The 13338-nt window shown below is 42.6% G+C and overlaps 1 protein-coding gene across 1 annotated transcript; it reads left to right on the forward strand.

The window, feature by feature from the left end:
- Positions 1–10933: 10933 nt before the first annotated feature.
- Positions 10934–13264, forward strand: waif2 (Wnt-activated inhibitory factor 2). The gene has a single exon (XM_062406610.1). The coding sequence runs from the start codon at positions 10934–10936 to the stop codon at positions 11993–11995; it is 1062 nt and encodes a 353-aa protein (XP_062262594.1). The 3' UTR covers positions 11996–13264.
- The last annotated feature ends 74 nt before the right edge of the window (positions 13265–13338 follow it).

Here is a 13338-nt window from a genome sequence, read left to right on the forward strand (position 1 = left end):
ACCTGATTACCTCTGTGTTCGTGTTAGAAAAGAGAACTAATGTCAGGCAGTTGATAATTTGCTCAGGCAGTTATGTGCTTGGGTGTAGTTTGATTTAATCTTCAAATTTAGACTTTAACTTTTAATGTCAAGTTTACTTCCACTTCAGACCTTTTTATAACAAAGTCTTCCTCTTCTCCTTTATTCTTGTGCCTGCATGTCTCCAACACTCCGATGGAACACACAGTATATGTGGCTTTAATATTTTGAAGTTGCTCTTTTTGGTTTGATCACAACGTCTTTGCACACTAATGATCCCCCTGATCTCCCTCTCACCCCCCTGCTCCCTGTAGCCTCCCTGTAGACCCCTGTGTAGGGTCTCATGATCCGCCCCCCTGACAGTTACACGAGCCCCTCACTCCTCACTCCTCACCCCGAGAGCTCCGACCCCCTCAAACTCTCCGGTGTCAGCGTTTGCCTTTAAGTGGATTTGTTCCTTCAGCCCGTCTCCTCCGTCTCTCAGGCTCTCTCTCCGCGGCGGAGGACATCTGATACATGATGCAGATGATGGTAATGTGGCTGGTGCTCATGTAAAAATATAATCCCCCATCGCTCTCTCTCACACAGGCAAGGTTATTACCAACTATTATGGAAATGGCCGGAGGTAAATCATTGTCACTCACCACCGAATGTTAAGTACAGTGATGAATTTAAAACAGTTTGGAAAAGACTCTTGATTTCAGATGGAGTCAAATATAGAATTGTTTATTGGTATTTTCTTTCACTCTCTGGCTACAAGTTCAGAGTCCAAATCTTTATTTAAAAGAGAAAAGACAAGGAGGATGAATTTCAGAGAGGGACTTGCTAAATTTAGTAGACGTGCATGAGAGGTGTGCACGAAGCTGCGGTGAGGGGGTCAGTTGGCAAACGGACCCGCCGGCAATCACTCGCCTCACACAGTGTGTTCACCTTGCTGGGACAGACTCTGATGACTCAGCAGCTCAAAACAGACAAGGTTTTAACGGGCGTGAAAATCTTCTGCCTTTGCCTTCTTTGACCTCTTCGGACAGAAGTGTAGGTCTGATCATTGGTAGATCGTTGGGTTCACTTCACCTTTGTGCAGATATTCACCTCCTACGAGCAGCTCATGTCTTCATCTGGGTTTGTTAGTGTGTTTGTCTGATATTTAGCAGAATTAAGACAAAATACTGGACAGATTATCACAAAATCTGGTGGGAGGATGTGGTGTTGGTCAGGAAACAACCCAGTAGACTTTGGATCTGAACTGGCCACATCTACCATTTACCACATGGGCCACTTTAGCTTCAAATCCAGATTACACTTTGCCTAAAGCACCACATGTTTGCCAGAAAAGAGCCACATTTGTTTTGGGTTATATTTGTCCTGCATCATTGTCCGAAGCGGGCCACATCCGTAAGCTATCTGGGTGTGACTCCGGATCAGGGGAGCGGATAGGACAGGTTTTTTTAACTGTCTTTTAACATCTTGAGGGCATTTTTCAAAATTTTCTTGAGTTTCTCGGAGAAGATTCATGGATCTTGATGAAAATAAATTCAGACACGTTGAGATCCAAATACAAATCCAGATCTAGTGGATTTAGATGTGGTTTCAAACTGTTGTGCTGCTACCGTTCTAGTTTGTGATGGATTCGAGTGATTCTGGCAAACCTGTGACTTCGTGACGACCTGAATGTTTGACACTTGTTGTGTCTTTGTTTTTGATTTCAGGAAGTTGATTTGATTCTTGCAATTTAAATCTTTATTACATCTTATTTACATGAGTGAGGTTTTTACTCTATAATCATTAAATCCTGACTTCACTGTCAACACATTATTTTCCACGGTGAGGGATGTTATTAGCAAAATCCACAGAGGAATGATTTCTTCCCCCGTCTCCCGACTAGAGCGCCTGCTTTCCTCTTATGATGGTCCCAGATATGAGAGCTGAATATTGCTGACATCATTCATCCCACTCCGGGGAACAATAACATCGTTGACATCTTTCGAACCTCAATATAAAAAATATTGAGGAGAAAGTCGCCCTTGGGGAAATTTATTTATTTACCTAGGATATTTTCTGTGGTGTAAGCAGTTCTCTCCGCTCTATGCAGAACTAAATAAGTTAACCGAAGAATAAAAGGTCTTCAAATATTTGTATTCATTACTTTTATAAAATCGTACTCATTGGTAGGCGGACTATTTCCTGTCGTGTGTGTTGGATGCTGCAGCAGTGGAGCAGAGCCGGACTTTTGGGGGTTGGGAAACAGGCTCAGAGCTGTGGAGCTGTCCTGTGGACCAGCCATTGGGGTAAAAGCTAAGAATAGATCCCTTTCCCTCTTCTCTCCAGATAAAAATAATTACCTCCCCTGGTTAATTTGCTCCACCATAATAAATGTAAGATAATCTCCTCCTCCTGCTCCTCGCCCATCTATCCACACCCCCTTCTCCCCTGCAAATGTTCCGCTCTGCTCTCGGCCGTAATGGAGCGAGTATTTTCAGCCCTGTGGATGGATGATGAAGACATTTACCCTTATGGTTGTCCACGCTGCTCATTCATCAGCTGCCCCTCCCTGTAGTGTGATGTGATCCTTTATCGAAAGGGGGAAATTTAATTTCAACTTTCTCCATTGCTAAAAGAAAAGTGCAGGATCAGCTGCAGAACAGTTTAGAGTTTGGAGTCGTGTTCAGGGACACCGTGTAGGGATCCTGCTCACTGCTCCTCCTGTTAATGACTGGCCTCCCTACTGCCGGTGGTATTATCAGCAAAATATTCTTAACTGTCCAAAGTAAAAGTAAGAAAACATCTCCTTAGGCTGATGTATGGTTATATATGAGATTATGATATATATCCTGCTGATGCAAATACGTTTTTAACTTTTATTGCTGGTTGAGGTGGTTTTAAACTGTTTAATACTTTTGGTAGGTCAGTAGTTTCAAAGTGAGGGTCAGAAGGTCAAAAGATGAATCTGAAAGATCACAAGTTGTTTACTGAGGCAGAAAAGAAGAGGGGAAATGTCCAGCCATGTATTAACATACATTTTTATGTCAAAGTCAACTTTACTATCAATTCTGCCAGGTATGGGACATAGACTGGATTGAAATGCTGTTTCTCTCTGATCCCTGGTTTAAACATATTAGTACTTAAAAAATAGTACAAATGTATCCATCTTTGTTGAACCTGCAAATCAGAAACATGACAAAGGGCCTCAAGCAGAGTGGATCAAAGTGCTGATCATAGATGCACTGTATGAATCTGTGTATGACAACTCTACTGTAAAGTACAAGACAGGAAACATATAAACAAAGACCATTTATCATCAGCAAAAAGGATGTGAATGACTCTGAAAATACACATTTTATAAACGTATTATATATTTTTGACTTAAGCTGCAAAGAAGCTACAACTGTCATGTAGATGTAGTGCACTGAGCTCACAAGTAAAAGTACATTATTCTGCAGTATGGACTTATTAAGTAGAGGACAGTGAAAATACTCCCGTATTATACTTGAGTAAAGGTACTTAGTAAATTTCCTGACTACCCTCTGCCGTCACTCACAGTCCCGCATATCACACGTCTCTCAGCAGCTACAAATACATGAATTATTGAATAAATGAGAGTCGAGAGCACCACACGCTGGTCACTCGTCCTCGGCTGCAGAGCGATTCAGCAGGCGTGAAGCGCCACCCTGATTGTGAGCAGAGGTGTGTGTAGCCGCTGATGGATGAAGGGCACCGCTGAGGCTGATGGTCTGACCCTGCAAAACATAAATATTGTCTCTCAGTGTGCCCCCCCCCCCCCCCCCCAGGACAAGCTGCCAGGGCCAAAGTTTACTGAGAGATGTGGAGGATGTGAATTAGTCAGTATCTGGACAACATTTTGTTCTAGTCCTGTATTTGTCATTTTATTAACTATATATATTGTATTTGGACAGGCCAGTGTTGGTATTAATAATTATGAAGTGTTATATATATTTAATTATCTGATGACAAACTCTTGACTTTAACCAAATCCGAATAATGTTTTATTTCTGTATTACTTTATTCCCTGATTTGATGAAATATGTTTATCCTGTTTGCATTCAAAGCACTTTAAAACAATACTTTGAAAAGTACTATACAAATAAAGTTTGAATAATAATATGACATATGAATCTTTATTAACTATTATTTATATTATTAATGTTGTAGTTTGACAGTTAAAAATCAGCATTTTGTTATAGTATCATAATTAAATATGATATATGTATGACAGTGTTATTTGGAGGAGAAAAAGCTTTGCAGTAACCATAGCGTGATTATTTATCATTAACATATTAATGAAAATTAAATCCCATTTTCCAAAAACACTTTATCCATAGAGTTGCACTGTAACCAGCGCCGGGACTCATGAACCCCCTCTAGCCGGACTGGGGGCCGCCCATGTGTCTTGTGCCCCGACTCGGGCGCTTGGTTCACTTTCCAAGGTGTCACTGACTCACTGCCCAGCAGGAGCCTCTCAACAACCACGGGGGGGGGGGCTCTCCGTCAGTCAGCGTCCGCCAGAAGGACACACAGAGGTCACCTGCACATCAGATATCAACCGTTTTGTAATTCAATCTAAATAGACACATCGCAAGCCAAGTATCCATAACATTTCTCTGCTACGTGATCGGTGGAACATTAGTGTTCGATATGGACCAGGAAGAGACGTGAAACCAATCCAGCTGGAAACTGGAGGAGTCAATACTAACTGGGTAAAAGCATAAGGGCGTCTAGCGGGTGAAAAAAGATACAGGAAGTCCTGGATATCTGTTTTTGTGTTTGTCACCTCTGATCACATTGAATGTTTTCACTTTCCTCAAATCCTAAGAGTATATTGGTGACTGTAAAATACATGAATCTACAAACAGTGATTAAACAGTGGTCATTTTTATACACTTGAATATATTACTTATCTGTAAGTAGACTCATATCTATTAAGTGACGTTAAGTCTGTAAATACCTATTGGTTTCCACATCATGTTACTTTCAGACTCTCAAATCATCTTCTAGAAAGAGTTTTAAAAAGGACGATGGATCACCACTGGGTGGATGTGACACATCACATAAAAACTACATACTCCCCGGTCCAGACTGTAATTTGAAAAGTGATGAATTCCTGCTCCGGCGTCACTTTAAAGTCTAAAAACATTCTTCACCTGCAACCTTGACGTGGAATATTAACTTTTCATTATACAAAGGATATTTGGTGGGCAGGTAAGATGGATAATTGAATATTATATGAAATCTTTTAATATATTGTTTAAATAACTTATTTTTATATTACATAACACTTCAATACGTGAAAAAATAAGAGAAGAGCCAGGAAAAAGTTGTGATCTTATAAAGGCTGTTTAGTTTATTTTTAATATTCTCTCTCATCTTGTTTACATGTGCATGTACTTGTATTACTTGTGGTGTATTTCCCCTGTTTTTAAAGATCCGATATTAATGTGTTATCTCCTTTTTATCCCGTCTCTTCATCATTATCATTTACTGCAGTTTTTTTTTAGTACCCTACTTTGATTTGCATTTCATTTTACTGCAAACTGATTAAAGGCTGTTAAAGTTAAATTATTATTATTGCTTAATAAATTATCCTGTCCCTGAAATCCCCCAGAATCCATGAAAGACAATAGATTCCACCCTCATGTCCATCTGCATGTGTTTCATCTTGTGTTGGGCTCTGAAAAGGACTCAGTGATTCCCCTGCTCGCTCTTCAGTTTTCCACTCAGCACACACACACAGAGTGATCAGCAGCCACAGCTAACTCGTCTGACTGAGTGACTTGGCTTTGTTTGGCCGCTTGTGCTGTCTGGCTGTGGCTCACTCCATTACAAGTCTAAATAACTAATTAATGGTCCCGGGACAGGTGACACCGGCTCCTCAAGATCCATTTACACCCTGATCCCCGCGAGGCTCCGACGGGACTCGGCTGCACATCTTCGCCTCTCCTCCACCTCCATCCTCTCCTCTCCGGCCTCATCCCTTATTCATGCAGTGGCAGAGTACTGTTTAAGGAGCAGATCTGCGGACAGACAGATCGGCAGATTGAGAGACAGGCGGACCAGATGCTTGCGGGTGCAAGCTGCATCCTGGATGGGGGGGGGGGGGGGGGGGGGACGAACGATATGTTATTATCTTCACTTGCTTTTTGAAATAGTTAGTCTGGATGGAAGATTAATGAGCCCTGATCTCCATCTGCATATGAGCACAGCACTCCCACACTCCTCCCTGAGGTCAGGTAGACAGTACTAGAGCCTGGGTGTGTATGTGTGTGTGTGTGTGTGTAAACCACATTATTCACAGTCCTTCAACTTCTCACCCCAATTGTTTTTCTTAAGTAATGGAGACTATCACCCGTACACACACACAGGGCAAGGAGAAGGATAATGGACGTTTTTAGATAGAATTACAGTTACCCTCGAAACAGCAGATCAACTGTGTCTGTGTGTCTGTGTCTGTCTGTATCCTCTACGGAGATGTACTCAGCGTCTTATTTCATTTTTACAACTTCAAGTCCTTGAGTCTCTAGAAAGAAATATCCACTTTTATTAAAGTTATAACTCGACTTTACCTCCTTTTCATGCAACATTTAAATGAATATTGCTAATCTGTCAAAGGGAAGACGAGCAGAAACAAACTAGAGCTGTAATATTTGAAACTGTTGGAGGCAAAATGCTGTTTGGTATCATAGTCAGAGAAACCTGCTTGTTATTTAAAAGACAAGACTTGAGAATGGGATTCTGAACGAGACTATGGGAGAAACTGGTAAAAGGAAATTTGAATGAAAATACGAGTTTTCTATTTTTAATTCAATGAAAATAACAACACCTTTAATATTCTTCTATAAGATGAGCTTATCTATTGTGCTGCCATCAAACCTCACATTCTAACCACTATTATCACAGAAAAATGAAATCTCCGCACAAAACGTCTAAGCTGCAGTGTTTTCTTGCGTAGCATCTTCACACCGCAGTTCCTCTCTGAGTGAGGCTCTAACTGAAATATCATCAAAGTGCAGATAATGATTCTGATTTGTTCTGAGACGCCTCGTTGAGTCGTGTTGGGAGATCTGAGCTCTCGCTTTCTGCACCAACTGCTTTGTGAATTGTGAAACCTTCAAGCATTGAAGTCTGTGTCTGCAGTCTTCACTTGGTCTGCGCTGCTTGTATCTTCTACCTGAGCGGATCGGTTCATAAAGAAATTATGAGCAAGTGTCAGTTATGTGTCAGCTGGAGGGAGGATGAAGTAAAGAGCAGGTCGGCTCATAAAACTCTTCTCTTATTATTAGACATCGTGCTGATTCTATTTGGTGATGTGAGAGCTGCTCAGCTAATTGGACGGGCTTTCAATAATTGCAAACAATAACTAACATCAGTTCTCTGATATGGGTCAGATTCACTAAACATCAATAAATTCTTCCTCTGGAAAATAAAACTACTTTATCCTGCGATGACCCTTTGCCCGGCCCTTCCCCAAAATTAAAGTAGTTCTTTATTGACCCATTTCTTATCCCATACCATGTTTCATGGATATTTGTTTAGTAGTTTTGGGATAATCTAAATTGCATTCATGGCTACCACTCCTCTGAACATCAGGATCCATGAGTTATTCTCTGAGAAATCATCAAAAATGTTGAAATGATCTCACAATGTATCCTGCATCTTGCCCCCTGATCCAGATCTAGTTGTTCCCTGACCCCAAACACATCCTTCCAGCGAGTTTCATGATAATCTGTGCTGCACTGTTTGTGTAATCCTGCTAACTAACTAACAAACAAACAAACAAACACAGCAGTAAACAGAACCTCCATGGAAGAGGTGATGAAGAACCAGATGTTCAGTTAACACCTGGTCTCATTGGTCCTTTTTCACTGTGAAAACACGGAAGAAACAATCCTAATAAATGACAAACAACACAATAAGGATGAATGATGAACCCAAAATGTGAGAGTAGAAACTTAACTTGCAACAGACAAATAGTTCTACACACAGCACACACACACAAAATGTAATAATATGTACATAACATACAGTTCACGTATACACACAAAAGACAGTACTCCACTGCAAGTTTCACACGTGCACCAGAGCTGTCAGAAATAACAACACACCCGAGGACCGGGGGAAACTCTACTGCCAAGGTTACTGGCAACTGGTCGCACTCCCCCAAGTTTGGACACACACACTGTTATCAGGAGATAGGGGTGGTTAGCCGTGTATAAATCAATTACGAGGTTCAGTGTCAAGTTGAAGGCCACGAGGAGGGCACCATAACAATATCCCAGCAACAGCCTGTGAATAGCAGCCACCGCCGCTAAATCAGCGTACTGTGTATTCCCGATAGAGCGGACACCCATAGAGCGGCACTGGGGTCCAGAGAGGGGGACGAGCACGACTGAGCAGATGTCCTTGTTTGTTTGCTGGGAGAAATACTGTCCCGCGTGCTATAGCAGGCACAACAAGCTGACATTATTACAGCCCGTTGTGCTTATCAGGAGCACCAGAAGTAAGCCCGCCCTCCATCATCCTCTATCTCTCTCATTGTCTCTCTGTCTCAGTTTCACGGTCTCTCTCTCTGTATTTATATCTCTTCCGGTTCTGTCCCTCGCTTCCAGATAGAGGGCTGCAAAAAAAAACTTCTATCGTTCGCATTCGCCTTTTCAAATAAAAGTTTCCTGTTTCACGGTTGTTTTGCTGAAAGTTAGAGAAGAAGCTCAATTCCACATTCACATCCACATACATCACATTCCTATTTCATTATTGTCTAAAAAAAAAGGCATTATCGAGTAAATGTGGATATTCTGTTTATTCTGTAGACCACAGCACCAAAGGTATGAAGCAACTCTGGAGATAAGTCTGCTTGCTCTTGGTCTGGGGCTGTTTTTCATGCTTCTTTTCATATTCTGGTCAAAATACCTCCGACTTTATGACTATACGTAGCTAATTGAATTAAATAACTTCCAAACCATTTGATTTGAACCTGACTTATTGAAACATGAATGTGTTCTGGTCGGCCTGAAACATATTTTTGTGTCCAATGTCCTGATCCAAATAGAAACCACATTAAACCTACTGATAACAGTGACGATTATTACTGTTAGTCTAAATAAGGCTTGTCTCAATTATCCTGAGAATCTGTCTTTCTTTATTCCTCTTCACTTCTTTATTTGTTTTCCTTTCTTCCCTCTTTTACTCATTTTTCAGAAAAAACTGTGCTGCTCTTTCATTCGGAGCTGTCCATGGTGCTGAACCTGTTACTGTCTGACTTTTACACTGTCCACTATTTTAGATAATGCCTTCATCTTCTCGTCAAGTTCTGTTTTCTTTCCTTCCTTACCTCCTCCTTTCCATCTTTCCTAAACTAAGTCCTGCACTGAACTAATGAATCGCTGACTTCAACTGACTAGCATCTAAAAAAATCGAAAGAAACTTTATTATACTCTACATTCTTTGACCTTATTTGTGTCCCTTCCACTAATTACTTTGTTGAGCACAGAATTGTGTTGGTAGGTGGAAGAATAGTCCGAATACTACTGAACTTTAGCAGTGTATTTTTGGAGTGACATCCTCATACAGCCAAGTCATTTCATAATTAGAGTAATTTACTGTGCCCTCATTAGCCTACTTCCTGACTTAGATACAGAACTCTATAGTTTCATCCGGGTGAGCAGTGAGCAGAGACAAAAGGGCAGATTAGTCCTGCTTCACAACCCGATGCAAATCTCCCAGTTGAAAGCGTATATATATCGAAGCCTATTGATTTGTTTGCCTAGTCCATACTGCTGACGTGGCGAGCGTGAGCAAGACCCCGAAAGCTAATTTTGTTTCTTCTGGAAAAGGGATCAATTGGAGAGAAGTGTCCTCATTAAACAGGCTCTAGTGCCTGCATGTAATTACAGCAGCTGATTTGCAGCAAAGCCAATGCTGTAAATTAACGCTGAGATAATGGAAACATGACGGAAAGAAAACAGCCAAACTCCTTTGGTTGTTAAATTATCCTCTAGCACTCTGGTCGTGATGTTTGCGGTCGTGTGAGTTCAAACTGCGGGAAACCAGACTAAAAATAACACTTTTGAATCCATCTCTTCTGAAAACAAACAATCTTAATAACATGAAGTCAGCAAATCAAAGGCTAAGCCAGGCCATTGGATGAGATATGAAGGAGTATACAGAAAACAAATTTCGTATGGGAATAAAATGCAAAACAAAAATCGCCTCTAGTCTTTATTTGAAGATACTCCCTCGGAAAAAAACTAATTCACATATACATCTAATTATTCATCTCTCCTTTTGTCCTTCTTGTTTCATGTTGGTGGAATCATTTCATTTATTTATTAATGTAACCTACATTTCATTTCTTACTTCAGATGTATAATGATGATGGTGATTATTATTGTTGTTGTTATTGTAATTTGTTGGTATATTGGAAAATGTATACTGTAAGGGGTTAGACTCAACGTAATAGGGTTAGGGTTAGTATATAAAAATAGTATATATTAATAATAATATTAATATCAATGATGATGATAGTAGAACAACGGACAATATATTAAAGATACATTAATAGTAATTGTGTTGCAGCCTCTCCCTCTCTCCCCCCCCCCCTCTCCCCCTCTCTCTCAGTGACAGGCGTCAAAATTACCACCCAGGGAGCGCGGAACAGCATCTCTCTCCCCGCTGCCACACCGCGGCTGCTGTCCGCCTTTCCGATGCGTAATAACCCCCAAGAAGACGCGTGTTTTCTCCAGAAGCAGGCAGAGGAGACATGACACCGGACAGAGCGGCTCTGTGTCCCGGTGGCTCAAAGTAACCGGTGCCGCCGGTTCGAATCGACTTCACCCGAGGGGATTGTGTTTGCTCGTTTTATTCGTCGGTAGCTTTCTGCTCTGAGATGATCCCGAGGAGGAAGATGTGGATTTTTCACGGTGCCAACAGTTCAGTGCGTCTTTCCTCCACTTGGACCCAGTGGTGCTTGTGTTACGCTGCGGTGTTGAGTTTGTTGAGTTCGCCCGTCAGGACGGATGACGCGTGTCCATACTCCTGCGTCTGTGCCAGAGACTCGGGGACGGTGACCTGCCGGGACGGGGAGGACACGGAGGTACCGGGGGAAATACCGGAGTGGACGTCCACCCTGATCCTCCGGGGGAGGAACATCTCAACTCTTCAGCGCGGTGCGTTCATGAGCAACGGATCGGAGTTGGACATGACGATTCTCTCGCTGTCCTATAACGGGATACAGACGATTGAGCCTTACGCCTTCCTGGGGCTCCCCCGGTTGCATTTGCTGGATCTGAGCCACAACCAGCTGGAGCTGATCTCATCCAGATCTTTCCATGGATTACCTGATCTGCGCTCGCTTTACCTCAATAACTCTGTTTTACCTTCAGCCGCAGCGCAGCTCTCTGAGGCACTCAACACACAAACTTTGCAAAACCTGCACAGACTGGAGCTGGCGGGGAACAGACTGAGGTCTATACCTATGCTGAGGTTGGACATCTACAACCTGCACGCCTTGGTGCTGGTGAACAACTCCATAGAGAGCATCGGCTGGGAAAACGTGACTAACCTGTACCAGCAAACGCGCCTACGTGTCTACTTGGCGTTGAACCCGTTCAGGTGCAACTGTGGACTGGAGGCGTTTTACTACTGGCTGAAGAATTCGTCCCAGTGTGCGGATTCAGGGCATCTCCTGTGCAGCGAGCCGGAGGCCAAGAGGGGGGTCCCCGTGGAGATGCTCCGGGGAAACGATGTGGATTGTATGAACGAGAACCTTGAGGCAGTCTCCTACGTGTTCCTCGGTTTAGTGCTGGCTCTGATTGGGGTGGTGTTTCTCATGGTGCTCTATCTCAACCGTGGCGGCATCAAACGGTGGCTCAACAACATCAGAGATGCGTGCAGGGACCAGATGGAGGTCTACCATTACCGCTATGAGCAGGACTCAGACCCCAGACTGGCCAACGTGGCTGTTTAACCCAATGAACCCAATGGAAAATGAGTGAGGAGACGAGGAGTGTTTCAGGAGGGATGTCCAGCTGGGAAAAGTACTTCATACACAAAAGACTGAGGTCATTCCCTGGCTGAGTCCTGTCACAAGCAAAAATCTTTCGTTTTTAAAACCATTTTCATCATTCTCAGCAACTGGAACATAAACTGTTAGTGGTGTCCCACTCACTGTGGGATATTCACAGAGCCAAAGACAGTGAAATGACTATGAAGCTTTTTTCAGATATGAACTTCGCAGAATCGGGTCTTTGGGAGTTTGTCTTTCACAAATGAACAACGCAGCAGGAGATTCTCCACTCACTTCACATGTTTTTTTTACAGCAAACTGACACAGGCATTGGTTCTCATCACCTGAAGCTCTCTTCACATCTTCGTCGGAGTCATCTACATGTATGGCGATACTTTTCATCATGGGGGTATTTGGATTCTTTTTGTTTTTTTCATTTCTGCGTCTGTCGCGTGTCGTGTCATCAACATGCCCTCTTGCTCTCGGCGAATCCCTGTGTTCTCACATGGGCTCATCTGGACATTCTCTGGAGTTCTTACTGGGGGGCTGACTGGAGACACTCCAGACAAAGTCCAGATCATCTCACTTGGACATTTTCCTTCTCACATAGAGCCCCTCCAGAAAAGTAAGATTCTGCGGAGTTCACTGAATATCTGACAGCAGCTTTGAGACCATGAAGTGTTCAACTTGCACATCTTCCGAGCAGTAGCCTATTGTACATATGGTAAATTAGCGTCCTCTCAAGAGAGCTACGCTTTTCACACATCACGTTAACTCTAGCAGTCTACAGCAGCTATCAGACTAACTAAGGCCTATTTATCTTATTTATCAAGGGACAGCTATACAGTTATGGTACATTGTTTTCTGATGCTGGAATGAAACGATGAATCAGTGCAGCCCTTATAAACTGTGTAATGAGTCTCCACTCAAGACGCCCTGCAGGGAGAACGAGGTATTTCAGCGGATGATCGACTGGTGGAGCGAGGCTGACATGTTTCGTCCGAGTACCATGTTCGTGCAAGCAGGTGACGCCGGAGCATGCTGTCATGTTTCATCATCAACCCCATGGGATAGGTTACCAACCCTGTCTTCGTGAGCAGTGGTCGATCTCTGGAAATAACACACGTGTGTGTATCATTTGACACAAGGTCAGTTTACCAGTGAAGGGGATAAAGAGGAAGAGACAAAGTCTAACCATGCATGTGATTGTTGTAGACATAGGAAACCAACCGAAACGTGAATAAAAAGGTCAAATACGAAATGGTGAGTTAGCAGTGTTTTTTACGTCAGTGATATTTACCGTC

The sequence above is a fragment of the Platichthys flesus genome, chromosome 15 (genome assembly GCF_949316205.1).
Source record: "Platichthys flesus chromosome 15, fPlaFle2.1, whole genome shotgun sequence".
Lineage (NCBI taxonomy): Eukaryota > Metazoa > Chordata > Actinopteri > Pleuronectiformes > Pleuronectidae > Platichthys > Platichthys flesus.